Source organism: Echeneis naucrates, chromosome 11, assembly GCF_900963305.1.
Source record: "Echeneis naucrates chromosome 11, fEcheNa1.1, whole genome shotgun sequence".
Lineage (NCBI taxonomy): Eukaryota > Metazoa > Chordata > Actinopteri > Carangiformes > Echeneidae > Echeneis > Echeneis naucrates.
The window spans coordinates 11416685-11439131 of record NC_042521.1 but is presented as its reverse complement, the minus strand read 5'-3'; the positions used below and the strand labels follow the sequence as shown (position 1 = coordinate 11439131).

At 41.7% G+C, this 22447-nt stretch overlaps 3 protein-coding genes across 8 annotated transcripts in view; 1 reads left to right on the top strand and 2 right to left on the bottom strand.

Moving 5' to 3' along the window:
- The window catches only part of ppp1r9a (protein phosphatase 1, regulatory subunit 9A), a 43716-nt gene extending 41689 nt beyond the window's left edge, over positions 1-2027 (bottom strand). Inside the window, exon 1 of one of the 2 annotated variants that reach the window (XM_029513641.1) lies at positions 1976-2027. The gene's annotated coding sequence lies outside the window, so the exon portion shown is untranslated. Of the gene's footprint in view, positions 1-780; positions 843-1975 lie in introns of those variants that run through there. The other variant, XM_029513640.1, reaches the window with a different exon arrangement.
- Positions 335-10833, top strand: sgce (sarcoglycan, epsilon). 4 transcript variants are annotated; one of them, XR_003841226.1, is made up of 12 exons: positions 338-530; positions 4854-4976; positions 5247-5404; positions 5904-5976; positions 6901-7099; positions 7674-7836; positions 8054-8268; positions 8712-8738; positions 9208-9396; positions 9732-9775; positions 10033-10174; positions 10299-10833. XR_003841226.1 is itself a non-coding variant. In XM_029513643.1 (12 exons), the coding sequence occupies exons 1-12, from the start codon at positions 485-487 to the stop codon at positions 10347-10349; spliced, it is 1326 nt and encodes a 441-aa protein (XP_029369503.1). In that variant the 5' UTR covers positions 338-484; the 3' UTR covers positions 10350-10833. The 4 variants fall into 4 exon arrangements, 2 of the variants coding, with proteins under 2 accessions (XP_029369503.1, XP_029369504.1); XM_029513643.1 differs by having other exon boundaries at positions 10137-10174; XR_003841227.1 differs by lacking the exon at positions 8712-8738 and having other exon boundaries at positions 335-530.
- Positions 10834-12216: 1383 nt separating this feature from the next.
- Positions 12217-22138, bottom strand: casd1 (CAS1 domain sialic acid O acetyltransferase 1). Of its 2 annotated transcripts, none has more exons than XM_029514535.1 (18): positions 21042-22138; positions 19855-19951; positions 19511-19631; positions 18719-18763; positions 18552-18614; positions 18380-18424; positions 18149-18272; positions 17643-17857; positions 17084-17503; positions 16583-16672; positions 16362-16481; positions 15693-15849; positions 15438-15517; positions 14997-15098; positions 14689-14829; positions 14370-14447; positions 13519-13611; positions 12217-13324 (listed from the first exon to the last, which is right to left on the bottom strand). In XM_029514535.1, the coding sequence occupies exons 1-18, from the start codon at positions 21301-21303 to the stop codon at positions 13055-13057; spliced, it is 2523 nt and encodes an 840-aa protein (XP_029370395.1). In that variant the 5' UTR covers positions 21304-22138; the 3' UTR covers positions 12217-13054. The 2 variants fall into 2 exon arrangements, with proteins under 2 accessions (XP_029370395.1, XP_029370396.1); XM_029514536.1 differs by having other exon boundaries at positions 18722-18763.
- Positions 22139-22447: the final 309 nt, after the last annotated feature.

The following is a 22447-nucleotide window of genomic DNA, read 5'->3' as shown; positions in this document are numbered from 1 at the left end:
CAAAAGTGTCTGTGCCCTCTTAGAGCTGGGCCCAGGAGGTCAAGCTCTGCCTGGGGTCAGGGCGTGTGTGTGAGCAGTGGGTGTGTCTTCCTTTCATCACAGAGGCCTAAATAATTCCCCATTAAACAATCACCAAGGGAAAAGGCAACTTAATCAGAATGTAAGTGATAAAGAGGTCACATCTGCAGACGAAGCAGTCCTTGAGTTTCATAACAAACGGGGGTTAAAAAAAAAAAAAAAAAAAAAAAAAAACACCACACAGAAACATATCATTAAAGGCGTGGCGCTCATGATTGTGATTCACATCGCGTTTTCAGGAGACATCCATCTTTTTCCATCCAGATGTTCAGCCAATGGGAAGTGCTGCTTCCAGTGGCGGAAGGAGGCGGAGGGAGGAATGCTGCAGGATGCTTATTACCATGGCTGTCAAAGCCAGCGGATACTCCATTAAAACCTCAATTTTCATGTGAGATTGACGGGGAAGATGGGCACCATGTCTGCGGCAGCCGTCGCGGTATGGCTCGGCACGGGTACGTATGGCTTAATGGTAGAAAATGTCCGTTTCGGGGTTTTTTTTTCCTCAGTCACCCGCTCGGATTTGACGCCGTTTCCATGCTAGTTAGCTAACCAGTTAGCCTGCCGCTCTGTAGCTGCGCTGCTCATATTTTCCGAGCGGCTGAGGAGGAGACGCGGAAAAAATGGCTAACAAAACACAGCTGTACCGTTACAGGAGTCCAGTGGCTCAGCGTTTAGGATACAAATGACTGTGGTTCACTGTACCTTGCGGTCTTTAACGAGGTGTGTTTAACGTTGGACGCCGTCTTGCTAGCTGTTGTAATTTGAGTTTGGGGTGAAATCGCCTGTTTCCTGTGACGCAGGCCTGTGTTCACAGGTAGAGCAGGTGTATTATGAATTAGTCATCAGGTGGTTTGGAAGCTACAGTCGTCTCTAATGACATCGTGGAAATAGATCAGATAGTACTGACGCATTGCTGCACCGTCCACAGCATCAGCACTCCGTTTGTTGCAGCTTCTCATCGCCTGGAGGGAAAATGTACAGCCAACCAACTAAACTAAGCATCCGATGCTGATGCAGCATGTTAGGCGTCCTTGTATCCGTAACGTTAGCGCCTGGAATCTGAAATCTGCGTGATCTACTGCTGTTATGAACTATTCAGACACCTCATTTAAACTGTTTTCACGCCATCTTAGAGCCAAAAATAATAATAAAAAAAAGGGAGTTGCAGCATTTCGATTCTATGAAACAAACTTCCAGAAAGCTGCACGTCTTTTGAAAACCTTTACATTTTCCACTGCCAGTTGTTTCATCAGTTATGTCTCAATGAACAGAACATGCCATGTACGTCATTGTCTATCCTGTTTTGTTTCATTTTAGTTTACACACCCCCACTTTATTCTCTCTGTAACCCTTTTGCCTTGAAATCTTGTGTCTATTCATAATGCTGTGGAGAGGCATGCTTGTTCCATTCATGCTGTTATTCATTGATCCAATAGTTTACATAGCTCATGCCTATGATGCCAAACGCGGCACTTTGCATGAGAGACATGTCCACATGGAGCGATCCATGGGCTTGAAGCAGAGAACAGCTTTGTACAAAGATGGTGAGTTGAGTTGGTGTATGCAGCTGTGCGCTTGGTGTGTTGATCTGCTGTCCCCTCCCCCCCCCCCCCACTATAACACAGTGACACACTCGACTGGTTTTCCATTAATACTGGCACAATTGTTTGCAGTTGTCTTCAGACTCACTTACCTCTGTTGTAGCAGCAACCTACTCAATTTAGATTTTTTTTAAACCTTTGTTTAGAAGTTAGAAGTTATCCTAGTTATCCAAAGTTATCCTAAATATTATCTTTACAAATAGATAATAGCTAATCTCAGCTAATCTAAATATATATCAGCTGAGTGACCGAAGTCTTTTTCCATGTCAAAGGACTAAAGTAAGTAGTTTTCTTACCGTCTTGGATCCCTTGAACATTGAACAGGCTGTTTCATATCTAATCGTGTTCTCAGTTATTGCCCTCTGCTTCTTGTGACAACTACTTTCACTTCCAGGTTTGTGCTTTGAGCAGTGAGGCTCAAACTCAACCAAACGCTTGGTCCAAACAGTAGCAATCCTTGTTGTCTTTGCTTCCCCATCAGACATCACAGAAGCACATGCAATCCTCCTGACCTGGACAGTGTGTATATATGAAACTGATTCAGCAGATCCAAAGGACTTCCTTCCTTAATAGCTGTGCCTCAGTTAGCTAGAGCAATTAGAAAGACAAGGCTGGTTTATTCTCTCCATGTTGCCAATGGCAATTATAACTAAAACATCACTCCTGAGACTTCACCCAGCCCAAGGTCGGCTCAGAAAAGCAGAAAATCTGGTTAGCCATTTCCACACCCCCGCCCCCAAGGCCTGTTAGTCATGTAGTGCGTCTACGTGTTTGAGAGTTTCTAAAGTTGTGGGCGAATTATTATGTTTAATTTATGCATAATACTTGAACGAGTGTGTAGATGTAAACAATGATAGCTAAAGTGCAGCTTACTGTATGCATTACAATGCTGCCAGTCTCTGTCTACCTTTGTCTCACAGTTGGTGCTGACAGGATAGTCTGCAATACAGTCCAGTATTAACCTTTAATAGGTGATGTATTATGTACAATAAGAGCGCTGCAGTTCATCATCTTGAGAAGGCCTGGCAGAGAGTCAGCTCACCACAAATAAGGAGATCTGAAGCGATTAGCAGGAACTCTGTTCAGCTTCGTAACTGATCTTTTACCTACACTGGCTGCTCTGTAATTAGACGTGACTGCGATTAAAGGTGAGGACTGCACACAGCCCAGTAAGAACCTTTATATTAGACTGACCTACAGAAGGTGCGCAGGAGTGTGAAATGTGTGCTGCTGCATCAGAGCATTAATGTTGGTAGGCTGAAATGCATTAAATACAAATCCCATAGGTTGTTTCTTCCTCCTCAGTCCATTAATTGAGTCCAGGCCATTGGGGCTCTCTCTATGTCCTGCCTGTCTCAAATCTCGATATGTCCCAAGTGTTTACACCACATCTAGCTGGTCTTTAAGTAGAGCAGACTAGCTGGTACATGACCTAGACTGTGTGGCCATCTTTTTGTGTGGTGAAAAATTGATGAGGCCCAACTGCTGGTTAAAAGAAACTGAAAGTGCTCATTCAGAGTGGGACTTGTGGATCGACCGAAGTCATCACAGAGGGCGCCAACAGTGTGCAAAAAACCGAATTAGGTTTTATTCTTGGTCTCTGAATAACCTAGATCCTAATGTCAGGGGTGCAGTGGTCGCAGCAAGAGATGAGCTATTGTGTGAATTAGTCATGCAGGTGGTTCCCCCAGTCTGTCCTTGGGTGTAACCTCCGGTTTCTCTAAATAACCCCACATTTAGTGGTGTAGAAATGGTATTGATTCTATCTCAATGTGATCAAGCCCCCCTGGGACATGGGACATATGGGCAGTTCAGTGTCTCTGTATGTAGCCACAGATGTAGCCCAATTTAGCATACATACACATGGGGCCATTTTATAACTTAACTCTTCCAACGGCTCATCAGTGCACTTAGATAGCAGTCAGGCGATTTGGGCTGATAGATGTGGGCTACTTTAATAATCTAGAGTTTACTGTGCCACCTAATCTTCTTTTGTACACCCTAGTATTAGATAACACCTAACCAAAGATCACATACTGACTTCCTCATTCATTCATGGACCCAGATTAAAATGTAAATCCTGCTCTATTACTCTCTTCAGCAGAGACACTCCTTGGAAGTCAGCCTCTGTTGAAGGACGGGGCTCTTATTGCTAAGCCCCACGTAATTTAGCATAGCTGATGATTGTAGCAATTTAGAATATGTTGTTTTGTTGCTGATGAGAAGATGGAGCAAGATTTAAAAAATTGTGTGAATAATGACAATAATACAGACGAGCTAATAAAGACATCTTTTCTAGGCCTTGCTCTCAAGTTATGCGTCTGCAGGCGAGACAGTTTCAACTCAGTTTTTTGCACTTCCTTGTGCAGCTCTACAACCCCCCTTCTTCTTCCTTGTGCATTCGATCTCCCCTGGTGGTTAAAAACTGAGTGCCCACCCACTGTGGGAGGGAAGGGAACCTTTGGGTGAGAAGAGAAAAATACAGCACAAAAATACTCAGTGGTTGAAAAAAGACAAATGAGAAAGAGGTTGAATTAGTGAAAGAGCAAAATGCAAAAAAGATGGAGAGAGCTTCCCAGAGCACCTTCAGTTTGGCTTTGTGTAAAACTTTTCTCAAGGAGCCTGCCATTTTCCTAGCAAAGCCTTTCACAAATAAGGACAAAATGTTTGTGTTTGAGAAGGAGCGAGACTAACTAAGAGGGCATAATGGAGACCGGGTGGGAGGAGGGCATTCAAAACCTCGAATGACAGTATAGTCTGAATGCTCATTACTGCTGCTTTTACTCACAGCACTTACTGCTTACTGCTTACTAGCCAATCAAATTCATGATTTTAACAGCCTGTCATTGTATATGCACATTTATAGTGTTTCCATGATAGTTTTTGGCTTCATGTTTCTGGACTCCAACCAGACAACAGTTATTGCCTTGAATGAAAAAAAGTAGTGGTTGGGCAAAAAAAGAAAAAAGTCATTCATTGTGAGAAAATCAAAATGTGAAGCTGAGTGGCCCAAATGTCTGCTTTATTTGTTTGATCTTGTTGCCTTCTGTTTTTGTTATTTAATTAGAGCTGCAGGCAGGTCACTAATGATGAATACCACACGCACACACAGAAGGAAAAGGAAGTGCTCCTCTCTCAGGACCTAATTTTCTCTTTTGGAAATTTGTATTTCAGTGGTCACCATCTTGTCCAGGTCCCATGCGGACCGTAACGTGTACCCTTCTGCAGGAGTGCTGTTTGTCCATGTTCTCGAAAGAGAGTACTTCAAAGGAGAGTTTCCTCCTTACCCTAAATCAGGTACTTCATTGCAGCGTTACAGCTTATTGTATATAATAAGTTATTGTGTTAAATGTCATTACCTTGATGACATTGAAACATTTGTAGTCATACACTATAAATGCCAGAGTACATTGTTAATTAATCAGGTTTAACAGGTAGAAAACTCTTAGCTGAAGTTGGCAAAACCTCCACAATTCAGCTAATGGGTCTGAATGTACATTACTGAATTAGTTGTAACCCATAGCAGAGCAATTTGGCGTCCCCCTCATTGAACTACTTTGCTTGCAGGTGATGCCAGCAATGACCCCATCACTTTCAACACCAACCTGATGGGCTACCCTGACAGGCCAGGCTGGCTGCGTTACATCCAGAGGACGCCACACAGTGATGGTGTGCTATATGGCTCCCCCACTGCAGAGCACGTTGGCAAGCCCACTGTCATAGAGGTAGGTGGCCGGACCACTTTTAAACTGAAGAGGAAGTCATTCATGCTGCCGCTTCTTATGTCATGGGAGGAAAAGGAAGGGCTGTAGTGCTCATGCATGAAATGAAAAAATGTATCACGCTTTGTCATTTAGTTGGAAGACAGCATTAAGTATTTTGTAGTGTAAGGCCACATAAAGCTAATAGAGTATTTACACATTTGAATTGTTCGGCTGATTTGTGTACTTGCTGTTGTAGCTTTGTGCAGTGTTACACTGTCTAGTCTTCAGACTTAAATTCCATTATGTTTTTATATGCTTTCTTTGTCCCCGATAAGCTACTGTAGAAATTCTTTTCCCAAAAGGCTTAACATTCCCAGTGGTGCACATGTGCCTCTATACTGTGTTTTAGCTGCGTACAGAGCCGGTGGAGCTAGTGTATCTAGCTCAGCCTTGTCCAGCGGGCGCTTGTCATATAAGCTGCACTGATCTGGGCTTAAACTTTCACCCCTGTGTGTTGCAGATTACTGCCTATAACAGACGCACTTTTGAGACAGCACGGCATAACTTGGTCATAAACATCATGGCTACAGAAGGTAAGAGGTGCCAGTATGGGAGCTTAAAGCAAGCACAGATCAGACTGTGCAAGTTCCTTGATTAAATCCTCAGGGCACATTCAGTCCTTGAATTGACTTCTCTGGAGGGGTTTATACCTCTTATTACCTTTGTTAGCCAGAACTAATCAACCATCTAAATCAACTGAACAAATATTTCTTTATTGATTTTTAGAGCTGAAATTTTCTACACAATTTTTTTTCATGCATGATACACTGATCTCACCACAAGGTGCATTTATAAGCCTGTCTGGAGCTTTTGCTCATATAACATTTTCTTCATAAGCAGACAAGCAGAGGTTGCAAATTTACACTTCATGATCACTTGGCAGACTCCATTTGCAGTTAAAGTGAATGCACATGGAAGACAAAGCTCAAGTAAAGCTACTAAATAAAACCCAAAATAATATTTCGTTAGAAGTCAAAATCATGCGGCTTCTGCAGACATCATAGTTGTGTATGGAGCATTGCGGTTCGGAATGATCACAGTGCAGTTGTATCCTGTTTGTTTGTCTGACTACACTTCACATCTGTGCATCTGTGTGTTTGCGCACTGGCTTGTTGACCAGTCACGGTACATGCAGTGCAACATTAACAGAGTCGAGCGAACACAGAGCAGATGTTCGTGGTGCTAACGTGACATCATTCACCCTATGCTGTGATGTCATCCACCATCTGGCTCCAGAAGACAAAGTCATAACAGAGCAAAGAAATCAGTGTCAACTGACTGCATGCAGCACTAATGAAGTAATAATGACATCTTAGTCTGCACAGCGGCCATGCTTCGTCACTCTTTTTCAGAGTTCATGGATTCTAATGCTTCTAGCTTCTTTCCTACCTCATCTTACTGGCTTTCATCTTTTTCAACCTTTAGCCTCACCCTTTTCTCTTCGTCCCTCTTTACAGAGTTCCCTCTGCCATACCAGGCTGAGTTTTACATCAAAAACATGAATGTGGAGGAGATGTTGGCCAGTGAGGTCCTGGGGGATTTCCTCGGAGCGGTGAAAAATGTATGGCAGCCTGAGCGCCTCAACGCTATCAACATCACCTCAGCATTGGACCGCGGTGGCCGCGTGCCCTTGCCCATCAATAACCTGAAAGAAGGGTGAGGATTCCAGAGGCTGGACTGGATCTGGTTAGATTTCTCTAACAGCAGGAGTCCCATTCATACCTGAAGGAAAGGGTTTTTTTCTTTTCAGTGACAAGGCTTAGGTTTACTCACTTCCCTGTTCGCTTGTCATGTAAAAATTAATTCAATGAAGTGATTCAACAAAAAGGATGGAGTTTAATACTGCATTTTGGATTCTCTCCATCTATGACAGCTTTACTTCTCTCAATCAAACAAATTGCATATATTTTCAGCCCACTCACGTCATGCCACTCTTTTATCTAATTGGGGCCTGGGGAGTCCTCAGTCTGCAGTGAATTAGATGGGCACATTTGGCCGTTAGCACTGACACTGTCAGTTGCTTTAGCTCAGCAGGGAATAGCCCACATGAACTTCCATAAGTTGTGCATCAAAGATTCATGCTGATGTTTTGGGAGATGAAAGAATCTGGGAGAATCAGTGGAGGAGAAATTACTTTTATAAGCTCACCCATAATAATGTACAGCGAGGCTCCATCTTCTCTTCAAGCCGCTTTTCTCATCTGTTATATTTCACTGTCTCCTCTTCCTAGAGTGTACGTGATGGTTGGTGCTGATGTTCCCTTCTCATCGTGCCTGCGGGAGGTGGAAAGCCCACATAACCAGCTGCGCTGCAGTCAGGAGATGGAGCCTGCCATCAGCTGTGACAAGAAGTTCAGAGCTCAGTTTCACATTGACTGGTGTAAGATTTCTCTGGTGAGGAATCTCCTGCACGGATTCTCGAGGACTGAAAATTGTAGGGCTTTTTTTTTTATGCTTTGGCAGTTTAAAACATAAACCATGGCCACATAGGTGTTATTTTTTACTTCTGTTTTTATCAATTCGAAAAAACCTGATGCTTCAAACAATGAATTAAACACCCTGCTTTCAGTTATTTATATATATAAATATATATATATATATATTTTTTTAGGTGGATATCAACAAGGTAGTCCCTATATACATTACCCGTTCCGACCCAGGCACAGGGATCCTGCCTGAATTTGGGGAATACAACCCTCCTTCTGAGTCTCTGAAGAGCCGGGACTACTTTTCTGATTTCCTCATCACGTTGGCTGTTCCCGCCGCTGTGGCAGTAGTCCTCTTCTTCATCCTCGGCTACACTATGTGCTGCCGACGGGAAGGGGTGTAAGTGTGCTCGGTCTTATATTCTTATGCATATATTGCAGCATACAGCACAACAGACATTAGAGGGAAGCAGTGAAAAAGTTGAGAATCAAATAAGAGACAGAAAGGATAGTACAAAAAATCTGGACTGGAACTGCAGCTTGTCATTACCGTCCACTTGTACCGTCTTCATTTATTAAGTTACCCATAAAATTAAGTTTTTTATTAATTTTGCCACGTAACGTCTCAGTGTTTTTGAAACGTAGCCATGACATCGCTGATCATTCATCCATGATTAATCCTTTCATCATTCTCCACATTTACAGGCTGGGAGAGACGTGCCCCCTCCTTCACTCTCATCAACATCTCCACAGTCTTTACCCGACAGTCTATTCACTTGTGTGTAGATGTCTCTTCAACTATTAATATTAGTATTTAATTCATTCATTTTGTTTTGTTTCTAGGGAAAAAAGAAACATGCAAACACCAGAGTAAGTGTTTTACCTCTCCTGTGTTTTTCTTGATTTTGGGTCTGTTTCTGTTCCCTGCCTTCTTTCTCTCTCTCATTTTGATTTGCAGTTTTGTCATCTTTGTTGTCACTGACGGCTTTCTCATAACCATTTTTATTCTCATCTGTGTGTTCACCTCCATTGATTCAATGGGCTGCTCAAAATTTTAATGACAAAATAGAGAGAATCGTTGTTAGAGTAGCAGTGGCTGTTTCAGTTGTCTCAAATATTGAATAAGAACATATCTTGCTGTTAGACACAGTGATAGATGAGTGTGGATAGATTCTGCTGTGCGTGCATGAATTAAGTGCAGGTCTAAACGTCCCTGCCAGATTCAAACATAAACATCTTTCCAGTAGCTACAGCATTGCACACGGGATGAAATAAATAAACACCACCAAACATGACAACATCACAAGCATATTAAATTCACTGCCTCTCCCGTCTCCAGCATCCAGCTGGTTCACCACAGCTCCATCCAGAAGTCCACAAAGGAGCTGCGGAACATGTCCAAGAACCGCGAGATCTCCTGGCCGCTCTCCACCCTGCCAGTGTTTAACCCTGTCAGTGGCGAAGTGGTGCCACCCATCCACCCCGACAACTACGAGACCACCAGCATGCCCCTCATGCAGACACAGACGTGAGTTAATGCATTAGGTGGAGGGAAATAACATTCACACACTCATGTTAATGAGCAGGCGCACCGATCTACAGCTTAGAGGCATCATTATGGGAAACATAAGTAGAAACAATACCGTTGACGTTTAATCTTTCTTTCAGCTCTTTCTAACCACATTTACAGCTAAAGCAAATCAGGCCTGTGGAAAATACAACTACAGCTTAACAGGTTCAAGCTGTCCCATGATTTCTACTAATGGGCTTGATACTGAAAAATTTTAAATCCAAGATGCTTTCACATGATACTAAAGGCTCTTGTGTGTGAATGTCTGCTCAACATAATATTATGTTTTTCAGGAACCTACAAAATCAGATCACGATACCACAGCAGCGGCCATCAGGTTAGTGCCAACATATTTCTGTTTCTGCACGTGCGCTCTGAAATGGGATTATTTAAATGACTAAAACATGCCACATGGTTGTTACATTAAAATTTCAAGTTTACTCCTCAACAGGATGTCAAATGCAGGAAAATACTTTGGAATCACAATAAAATGACGCGTTGCATCAAACTCATTGTTTGACCGTCATCATTATCAACACCTCAAAACACAAAGCATGACAGCATCTGTGTCATTGTGTCTCAACCACTCTTAAGACGGACAACTTTTTCTGCTGTTGGTGTGTGAGCGCCCCCCTGTGTGCACAGTGCTGTGCTGCATGATGAACTAACCTGCTGCTCTCTGTTTACTGCTAACAAAGGAGATAGTTATGTCATGTCAACATTTCGAAGGCTGGAGGTACGTGCTGCAGCCTGTTTATTAGCTAATGGAGAGATCATTCATGCTTACTTTTAAGCTCTTCTCATTCAACAGATTGTCCGCTCATGTGTAAGTTTGATATATTTGTTTGTATTTCTTTTAGGTAAATGGTATTCCTGAGGAGAGAAAGGTGGCCGAGGCCCTTAATTTGTGACCAGACGGTGTCGGAGCAACCCTTGTTTCCACGCCTATGTATTTTTCTTTTATAACTTGTAACTTATAACACTTGTGCCAATCTGCATGCCTCAGAAGTGTCTTTACCAGACTCTATTGTCCATATGCTCTTATACCTTGAGGGACGACAGTGTGGAAGAGAGCAAAAGAGTTTACTGATTACAATGAATCATTGGAATATTTTGGAATATATGTGTAAATGTTAAAACTATGATGTTTGTATTTCTACTTGCTTTGCACAGCAGACTGCTTAGCAGAAAAAGGGAGTTTTACATTGAAATGCTTCAACTCTCACATCTTAGATAAGTTGTCACATGATGACAATAAAATATTTGGGGAAAGAAGCTTGTTTTTACTGTAAGTACTTTTGCTTCAAATATAAACAGTTATCTGTGATGACGTGGGAAAAAAAAAAACGCCCAAAACAGCACATTTTATGAAGGTAATATTAACAATGTACAACAGAATAAAGGCATTTATAAATAATATGGATACATTTCACATTTTTGACAGCACAAATTAAAGAAATCTGCATGTAACATTTCAAAGAGGACCGGCACTGGGGTATAAATAGTTTTGCTTTTACACAATCTATTAAGGCCTGACGCAATTAATAATTTTATAGCTGTTGATCAGTAACAGAAAACATAAGTAAACTTTACACATAAAAGGAAATTGCAGCGTGGAAATGCCATTCTCCTATACAAGGAAATGGTGACAGTTTATACAAATTACAAATTCACTTGGCTCTTGTTCAGTTTGAGAACACAACTTGAAATGTACACAATTAGAAATGACAGGAGAAAGCTCTAGACAAAATTGTTTCACTGTAAAGAAATTTTAATTCCATGTGGACCTGTGGTTTTTCTTTTTAAAAGGGAAGCTACATACACATGTAGTATCTCCTAGTCACTTCGATATTTAAGTCAGGATTCATATGTGATACAGTTGGTTCTTACAATTTTGTGATTAACTCTCTGCTTAATGATTTTAAGAAAAACATCTAATTAACCCAATAAAAATGTGCAGAACTTATCTGCTCTGATAACATGTTTAGCACTATATTCCACCTCAAGAGATCAAAACAAACAAACAAACAAAAAGATTTTGAAAGTGCTAATCTCAGTCAGACTCTGTTCAGTTTAATAGACATTGCCCAATTGTCAACCGACAAAATATACAATATTTTCCTTAAAGCGACAGGAATATATCTCCCCAGCTCAATCAGTGCATTGCCAAGTAATTGTTCTTAAATGTTGATGTGGCCCTAATGCAAAGTGTGTGAAGACAGAAGACTGTCACAGCTGTGACAGAAGTTCACCTGGAGGTTTGCTGTATGTTCAAAGGCATTCAGAGAAATCACTTATCAATGCACTCAGTGACTGTTGGCGTTCACCGGCTGTGACAGCAGATGTTCTGTGCTTAGCCTTACAATATGTGCAACCCGGCATTGTCCTACAGAGCAACGAGTCATATTTTTAATGACAGTGACATGGATAAAGGACTAAAAACACTGCTGAAGCATTGCTGTATAAAATAAATCTCTCACTTTATCATACAAATATACACAGAATGTGACATGAGCTGCTAATATGACAGGCAGGTGGTAAACTGAAAAGGCTCAACCTCCGCAGTGCATCTCTGAGGCAGGCAGTTATCTATGACATGCTGGGAATGGTAGATGGTAGTCCATGTGATACTTCCTTCACAAAGAGCAGTCATGGGCGCAAAGTACAGAGATAAACAAAGCCCCCCCCCCCCCCCCCCCCCCCCCCCAAAAAAAAAGTATAAAATATAAGCTTAATTTAAATCATTAAATACTGTACATATCACATAGAATTTCAGAGCTACAGCAGATGACCACAGTACCTTTCAGCACAAGGCAAATGTTCTTTTTTTTCCTTTGTCACAAAAACATTAGCAAAAATATGTTGTGGGATATTCCAACAATTGCACTCAAAATTTTGACTGCAGTGTAGTGTTTTTTTTCTATCACCCAAACTAGTTTCAGGTCCATATATTACATATTAGATATCCCACACAATTGTAAAGTCACCAGTAATACTGTACAGAATAATGCTGATAATAAATTGCTGCACGATTACAAATTATTGTCACAGAGTAGATATCTGAATATGTAGGCTATGGATCCACCTGAGTGAAAATACCTTCAGCTGCTACTGCACTGTGGACGGAGTGTGTGCTGAGGGATCTCTTCTGGATTGAAGCAACAATGACAGGAAGTCATGTGACAAAATAAACGTCTCATTTGTGTGTTTGGTGAAATAGAGACAAGGCTGCGAAAATTCACACGGCAAGCACAGAGTCTTGAAGCAAAAGGAACTCTTTTTGTTTAAAATCTCCACGTTTCTCCTATGCTTCATGTTGAATCCAGGTAATGTAAACGTTTCAAGCGTTATTGTTCTTTCTTCTCTCTTGTAATTCGCATTTAGAGAAGCTATTCCCTCCTGTACTCGGCGATTTTCCTTTTCTTCAGTGTGTGACTTTCACAGCAGTCAAAGTACTGCCTCTGCTTAAACACGGCCAGTGGTCATCTCCCATGAGTTCCTTCTTGTTGCCTGTGGCCACCAGCAGCCGAGGCCTGTTCCTGTTTGGATCTGTATCTCAACAGGGGCTTAGTCAGTACTCCGTGCCCCCTCCCCCTTCTCATCGAGAGGTGTCTAGTCAGGCACCAGGTGTGGTCTGGCTGCCCCTGGCTAGCAGCAGCACAATCAGGCTGAAGAGCCCCATGGCCCCCAGTCTCTTCAGCAGGGCCATGCTGTCTTTGGGGATGACCACCTGAGCCAAGTCATTGGTGATGAGGGAAATCTCATGAGCCACACAAACAAAGATGAAGGTGCTGACCATGATATTTAGTGAAGGGATTCCTGGAATCAGGACCAAAATTCCCTTGGTGTCTGCTGCGAGCCAGATGTGGTACTGGCATATGAACAGCTGAGGGAGACAAACAAAACGTGTTCAACAGCAGATAATTCACTAACATGGAACGACAAAGCTGCATTGTCATTTATTTACTGAACAATACTTCTACTTATATTTTCATTCACTGCCAATTCTTTATGATATCTACTGTAATCAGAGAGACAGACTTTTATAAAAATATAAAGAAATTTCTAATCGTACAATACCTCCAGTGAGATCTTTCCAAACCATGCAAAGAATGAGCTGTATATGGAGCGAGCATAGCCAGGAATGTTCCTGATAAGAATAAAGGCCAAAATCTGGGTGGAGGGGACAACAAAGACATTTCTTAGAGTTAAAACGTGAAGATGCGCTGCACCTGTAACCATAGCAACATAACAAGCCCAGCGTTCAAACTGTCAACTTCAACACAAATGGGTGATTTTAGCATTTAACTTATTTGGAAAGTAAAAGGATTTTGAGGAATGGGATGCTGCAGAAGAAAAGACAAAAATAAAGAGAAAAACAGCCCATGGAGCTGACACCTGAAGAGCTAGAAGATAGGGAAAACTTTTAATAGCCTACTTTTGAGCGATTGAGCCACAGCGCTCATCCTGTCCTGCTGTGACTACTGTAGGTTGTAAAAGGGACTAGTTTATTCCTTGACATGACAATGGTAAGGTCTTGCTTCAAAAACTTTCAATTTTGAGTGCAGAACTTTCACCAAAAGTTGGTGAATCCTTTTATTCGTATATTCTTGAAAAATGACAATGGTATAAACTGGTTAATCCATGAGGCACGTCATTCATTAAAACCTTTTTAAGCACACCTACTCGTGGATTAACCCTTACATAATGCCTGTTCTATTTTTAATTCTTTCAAGAGGGCAACACCCTTGTTTTTGCACACTATCCTGTAAATCCTGTCATGCAATGAGGGTAATTACATCTCAAAAGCAAAGGAATTATGATCTACACTGCGGTTTAGGAGCACAGTTCTGATACAAATCTGATAACACTGAATACAGACAGGCCAAAAGGAAACATTGGAAAGAAGAGAAAGGACATGATTACTGTACCTGGACCACAGAGATGTAAGGATGCATCTCATTGCATTCTGCTTTGGTTTTGCAGCTGCTGGCCCATATAGAGTAAGTCTTCAATAAGGGAGAAAAGAGATGTTGATTACACTCAACAAAGCTTTAAGGTTTAATGTGGTTTGAGGCAATTTGATGGGCTTTATCCATCTCACATGAGATGAATAGGTAGTCATCACCCTGTGTGTGGTTCTCAAGACAAATACAAGGTATGGCATTAATCCAAATGCACATCCATCCCTGTGAAACCATCCAAAGTGAGCACTATATTCATCAGCTGCAACAGGATGAAGAGTCTTACTATGAAGGAGACAACAGAGAAGAAGAGGAGCAGGTTGCAAATCTTGGCAGAGAAGAGAGCTTCTCCTTTGCCCTCTGATAGCACCTGACGCTTCTGTAGCACCAGATAGATAAAGGCAAATAACATGCCATGTATCACCGCCTGCAAAAAAACATTACTCAATGAAACAGATTTCCAACAAAGTTCACAAAATTAAATTCTATTTGAAAAAGCGTCTGAGGTACTCTGTCACATGCTACATGTCACAAGACAAGTTCATGCAGCAGCTACTAAACTTGGAGGCATCTGGAGCAACACATTTCACTTACAAATCGGTCCAGCTTCCATCTGAACCACCACTCGTGGATGCTCCCATTTAGCTCGAAGAGCTTGGAGATGGGCCACATGGAGAAGATGCTCTCAAACAAACCCTAGAGTCCCAAGGCCAAAACATGAATATTACATGGAGTCACAAACAAGGGCCATGAATTTGAGAAGGGAAAAAAAAGAGATTGCATCATTCAGTGATCGTTAAAGGAGTGTCTGTCTATCCTACAATGACTACTCATCTAATCTTAACACCTACTGATCCACTTCATTTATGCCATAAATCCAATCAAATAGAAATTATTATACTTTGTAGCAAAGAAGCATTAGCATTACCTTTCTTACTTCACACTCAATCTAAAACCTATAATAATTATACTCAAACAAACTCAGAACAAAGGAGGGGGGTTACACTTGTTACTGATGAGATTAAAAATTCCCACCTGTGAAAAAGCAAAAAAGCATATGAAGAGCAGGAGGCCCAGTAACTTGACCAGGACCCCAAGGTGCCACATGCCACTGCCTGTTCAGAAAACAAACCAGCCATCAGCCAAATTGTTTTCTAAACACAAACCTGCCACTGGCATAAAATATTTCACATTTATTGTTTACAAAAAATTGCATGTATTGCACAGTCAAAGATAACAATGGAAAACAATGGTCAAATCTTGAACTTTCATCAGTTCTCTGATACTCACTGTTGGCTTTCTTCTGTAGAATCTGAGGCCACATGGCCAGTGTAGCATAGATGATGACAAACCAGAAGGTGACCAATGGGACAAAATAGTAGAATTGATATGGTCTGTCCATTACCACACACAGCACCAAGACAAGGAAGTTTAGACGGAAAAGTACCTAGCATAGAATAAACATGAAAACACAAACCTTAATAAATTGACAGTATCATACTGAAAGTCCAACTAAAATACTTTGATGCACTGATTTAAAGTCAAACTAACATGAAATGTGTCCCCACGGGTTCTAAAAATAGTAACAATGATCACAATGAAAGCACGATGATCAATACACAATATACCTGCTGCTGTGAGGGCTCAGAACAAGAGTTATACAATGGAGAAATTTCAAAACAGCAGGAACAACTCAGCTTGTGCAATAGCAGTGAAGATTTTGTGTAATGTATAAACCAGAATTTATGTTGGGAGAGCAAATAGGTACAGAATGCTCATGACATCCATGTGTAAAGATGGGAGTGGAGAGCCAAAAGTAAGAGTAAGAGCTTTCAGATTAACGCAAGGGGTTGACTGCTGTAACCATGATCACAATAAGTGATTCCAAATATATGTTCAGTCAAAGTGGCAAGATTTAAAAAAGCATTAACTAAAAATTGTAACCTTCTGTATAATCACCTGACATACTCTATACAGTCCAAAGTCTCCTTTGAGCCAGAAAAAGGAGAAGTGTCCATAGCCAGTCTGAAAAAGATACGCTGCCACCAGCACCCGCACGTGCATGTACACTGGAATGAACTGTGAGAAGGAAAAGGGGGGGGGGGGTCCAATTCATGCATCAATATACACCACACAAAGAAGGTTATGTATGCGATGAAGAGATGTTTATATTTACTTACAGCACTGGCACCAGATATATGATAGATGAGGATGACAAGTTGCATCCAGCCTTTCCACTCATCCGTTTGCTCTCGGTTCAGCAATTTGGTCTGTGAAAAAGAAAAAGTAAAACTGTGAATCCATGAACAGCAATAAATTCATACATTTTTTTCTTAATAGATCTTTACAACAAACTGAGATTGTCTGTCATGGAAAATCACTTTGCTTTCCCACTCATTTAAAAACAAAGAAGCATTTGTTACGTTTTGGTTATGCACCCAGCTAAAAGGTATGCTGAACTCTAGCCTAACAATGACATGAGACTAAAGGCTAAAGTAAGACAGGTTATTCTAGTTAACTGCTGTGAACTCAACTTCACCAGATCTTCTGTAACTACTTTCACACAAGAGGACACATACAAAGCAGATGAAGATGTAAAATAGAAAAAGCTTAAAACACCAAGTGCGTAGACACTTAATTGTATGTTTAAATGCTGTACTTAACAGCACGTCCTGTCTTACCTCCTTGGTGCTCTCACTATAAAACAGTCCCAAGACAAATATGTAGATGAGTGGGATGAAGAATGTGGAGTGTGTGTAGAACTTCTGCTCCTTCATGAACACATCTGCTCTGTCACAAAGGTAAAAATAGCCCATGATGATGCCCATCCTGCAGAGAGCCTGGAAGGGCGCCTTTGGACCCAACGGGACAGCTGCAGTTGCTGGCTTCTTCTCCTCTAAGCTCTCCACATCAGGGGGCACAGGTCGGCGGTGGCGGTTGTTGCCAAGGACGTGGAGCACCAGGAAGACCAGGGCCGAGCCCAGGAAGAAACACGCTGACAGTTTCTGTAGGAAGTTGGGGGGTGGTAATGTTTGGCAGCAGGATCCATCTATTGGCCTCAGTAGATTGTTGCACACAGAGTTCATGAGGACCATGGCCCCCTGCCAGCAAAATTACACAGGATGGTGAGATGCATGATAGTAAGGACCCAAGTTCAAAATCTCACAACTATGTGGCTATATCCATTAAAAATATATATTTGGCCATCAATAATCGTAAACTAACAGATATCCTGCCTACCACACTTCTGGTACTCTCAGGCAGGTGCAAGCCGTCATCGGACTGTGCGATAGTTTCTAGTGCTGCCTGACGGGAGGCGGCCAACAACTTGACCCGAGACCTGCCATTATGCTTGCTGCTGTTGAGAACGTCTGCTGCGGCTTCATTGTACAGCTCCAGCTGCTGGTTTGTGATCATCTTCCTGTTCTCACTCAACACCTCTTCATTCACTGGGTCTATTGGGTGGAGGTGTGGTAGTATTGAATGCAGGGTGAAAAAAGCATTAGTTGAGAATTTACATATATGAGAATGTGTAATACTCACAATATTATACAACTACATGCGAAATTAGTCAACTTGTAGGGAATTTTAGATTTATTAGAATGACAGTGTAGCTAAATTACCAAGGAGAATCTAAGTTATCTATTTGACATGAGGTTAAAGGAAGAGGCAGTAATCTGATTTACCAGCCTAATATTACAATTACAAACTCTTATTTTCTGTATGCTAGCAGTAGCTGAGCTAACCTTGCAGCACCCAGTAGACCTCTCCAAGGTCAGCCAGCCTCTCGAGATGCACAGCAATGGCCGTCAGGTTGACTTTGTACTGCTGCAGGGTCTCGCTGCTGCCGCTGTGTAACTTGATGGACCACTGCAGATAAACAAATGAAATTAAGATTTAAATAGCTCAGCCAGGGCCTTGTTTTCGTGTGTCACAAAGTGTCCAAACTTGTCTAAGCACTTGCTTGTGCAGCTTACTGTGGCAGCGCCAAGAATAACAACATCTGGCTTTATTGAAGCTTCCTGCAACATAAGTGAGAAGATGTGGTCAAAGTAGCAAATGCTTGTTCTAACCGCAGTGACAATTTCAATTAAACTTGATTAACACTATTCCCATGTGTTAATGACAGAACTCAACATATACACTCACGTGTGTCCATGAAATCAAGCGCTCCTTCATTGAATTATTTGCCTCTGGATACCACAGGAAGTTCTACACGCATAGGGTGGAAATTACTTTGTTTTGTTTTTTAAACTTTTATCAGTGTTTTGACATACAGACAACAGGATATAAAAATAGATCCAGAATTAGCTCACCACATTGACAGCAGAACTCTTGTCTTCAAAGGAGATGTCCTCATGCTTTGGACATTACATGGAGACAGACAGAGAGAAAGTCTGTTAGGCAAAAAGAGTTCCTGTTTTTCCCAGCTTGAGATCAGACTAAAATAGTTCAGACTGCTGCATAATTACTATGCCTTCCTGTGCTCCATTTTTGGTTCGTGTTTCAGTGCAAACAATTAACTATTGAATTTTTGCTGGAGTACATTTTTTCAGTGCCATTTATTTCAGAAAGTATGAAACCCTCAAAGTATTTGCATGTTTTAAAGAATTCAAATGACAGTGAGACTATTTCTCATGTTGTACATATATGTAAATTGATCACATTACTTTCAAATTCAGTATAAGTGACAGTGACTGATTAGCCAGATCTATATATTTAGCACAAAATTCTTGTAAATAAACTGAACTGAGTGATACTCTGAGTACTGGAACTTAACAGGAATCTTTTTTCCATTTCAGAAAATGTTTGATCCAAAATCCTGATTGAACAGGTACATGTACAGGGACTTTTTTCTCTTACAGGACACGGACCTTGCCTCAAAAGCTGTTGTGAATAATAAACACAGACATAGCTAGCTGTCTACATATAAAGATTATGTTCATCACAGTTCTTTTGTAAACATGAGCAGAGACAAAATGTCGGAATTACCGATATTGTCTGCACTGCGCCATATCTTTATTTTAACCAAAAGATATGTAGATATAATGCGTAAAAATGTTTGCTGACAACCTTCATCGTCCCTTAGTGCTGATTCTCATATTTACCTTGTTGCCATCTTCTCTTTGTTCAGGGTCAATAATTTTGATGAAGGAGTAAAAAAGCTGCCTTATTCGTGAATCACCAACAAAGGCCACCCGTTTTTCAGCAAGGCACGTTTTGGCTTCGCTGTAAGACAGAAATGATTGTGAGGATTCTTAACAACTGCAGATGGCAATTATTCATGTGCTGACGAGTTCATCGCATAGATCTTATTGCACTGAGTCAGACCATGTGATTTGGCACCTGAATTAACCATCCACAGATTCACAAACACATTTCACCCATCAGTTTTTTGTTTTTTTTTTTTGGTCTCAAATATAATGGGAACCGTGCAGTTAGTGGGACTCACATGCTCTTGTATTTGTGCATCATACAGCCATAAGGCTGCCATACATTCTCCCCCAAGTAACGTCCTCTGGACAGCAGCCATTCACAGGAGTCTCCACCTGGAGGCAAGACACAGATCATCTACCAGTAAGACCAAACAAAAGCTTTCACCTCGCTTTCATCCATTCTCTGTGTAACTGTGAGCACCACTTGCGGTTTCAAAAGCACCATGGCTTTTCATCCAGCGCTGTCAAAGGACTGGGGTACACTACAGTGCTCTGCTGGGGGGCCATAAAAACGAAGTCATCAGTAATTTAGCGACACAATAAATCTCTCCAGCTATTCATTTGTGTGCAAAATGAATAGAGCCATCCACAACTGAATCAGTCCATAGAAACAGACGAGCATGGAGGATCTGCAGGCTGTTTCAGTGCCACCGCCAGCCAGAGCAGCTGCTATCAGTGTGTATTCGGAGCTTTCTGGTTCCTATCCATTTCCACGGACAAAGTCCACTCAATGCAACCCAGCTGCGAGGTGGATGCACGCCATGCGAATATTTCTTTATCGTGCATCTGGGCTTTGAGCCATCGCTGTCATTCTCAGTCTTTGGGGGTGTGGGATGTGCAAAATGAGACCCAGCTCTTCACAGGAGAAAAACAAAAGTGGACGGGTTTTCTCTCATCAATCGTTACCCGACAGGCAAATATAAACCTGAAATACTAAAACTGCAACATTACTGCCCATTACAGCTCCAGTTTCTGCCGGCAGTTGTTAACGTTGCACCACAACATTTCAGGCTCTATCGGCAGACTGGCACTGCAGATGAAAACGACCCTGGCCCCAAAATGTTAAAAGCTTGTGATGGCAGCTCGTCACTTCATCCCTGTGATCTCAGCTCTCCCGGCAGGACCGAGGGGCGAGCTGACAGGAGTATGTAAACACAGCGGTGTTAGCTCGATGCAGCTAGCCACTGGGACTGAGGCCAGTCAAGTTCACGCTTCCCCTCGGTGAGTTTAATCTGTAAAACGAACCTCTCTGCTCAAAGTTAAGTTTAAAGCCTGTTTTGTAAAAACACAAAACTCGACATTGGGTAATGGCAGCCACAGACAGAAGCGCCCAGCAGCTAGCCGGCTAACGTTAGCCGCAGCCTGTGTCAAGTGTCTGACTGGCCGACTCGATTTGAAGCTGAACAAACGAGAGACCACTTACCTCCGTAATACCGAGAAGCTGTGTGAAACACGAGGAGCAAAGCAACGGCCACCAGCGAGATTAACTTGGCATTTCTGATGGTGAAATGTTGATTTATTTCGCGCTTGCCCAGGCTATAGGCCAGGACCGCCATCTTTGCTCCTCCATGACAACAAGCAGCTGTGCGGTCCAGCGGGGGAGGAGGGGGCGGAGGAGCCCCTCCTGGTGCGCCACCTGCCTCTTCTGCTTCAGCCGACAGCACCGACAGCACCCCCGGCTCCATCACTGCTGCTCAATCCGGAGTTTAGACCAGAATAGATCCACCAGACAGTATGAGATGGCCGCAGAGAGTTTGTTTGTTTTGTTGTTTTTTTTTTTTTTGGATGGCCTATTAGAGTCCAAAATTCAGTGCAGTCTCCAAACAAAGTGGCAGTGTAAGCGCCACATGCTGCTGGATCACTAATGTTTGTTCTTCTCGGGGATCCAAAGGGAAGTTCTTCACTGACAGGGGAATGCTTGAAGGTTATTTCTCAGGCCACAATTTACAAAGAGATATTGAATGATGAAAGTGAGTATGACTTCATGCCAAACTAAATCCACCTGGAACGTTCATTTTCTCAGCGTTGGAATCAAAACTATCAAAATGATCTCCTGATCTTATTCCGATTACGTTTCATCCATGGATTTGTTGTCTCCCTATCATTTTCATTTCATAATTTCTTGTTAGTCCCCACCCCTTTAAAAAAAAAAGTGCGTCTAAATTTGTCACAAGCAACTTTAAATTGTCAGACTAATGTAGTGGCAAAGTTTTAAAAATGGAAAGTGCAATAATGCCTTGTTATGAAACATTAAGTTGAGAAACTCTGAAGTAATAGCATCTCAATATTGTACTCATGTACAGTACTGTGTTAATTTCCACCCCTGCTATTTAAAAGAATTTCAAATATCATCAACAAGATCATTATTTTAGTTTTCCCGTTAATTAAATTCCCGTTAAAAGTCAAAGAGATACTTATAGTCTGACATCTGTGCCATATAAATTCCAATCTCTGGATAGTTTTCCTCTCAAGAGACACTGCATACCCATTGATCCAAGACACATCCTGCTTCCAAGACTGTTTGCTACTCAGTGTTTAAAGATAATATGTTGGGTGTTTCTTATATCATCCCCTGAACGTACATCAAGTGGGGATAAACGTGCCACAATGTCCTCTAGTGGCCGAAAGTGCTATAAGTGATATTTTATGTGATGGTGCCTCCAATTCAGCGCAAGTAAATACTCTTATATGTGGAGATCAAAACAGTTTTGACAAATTCTGCATATCCCAGTTCCCTTAACACACTGTACTCAACAAACAAGTAATTTCTGTAGGAATTCCATTTTCCCATGTTGAATTTAGCTAAGACCCACGTGCATGCATCACTGC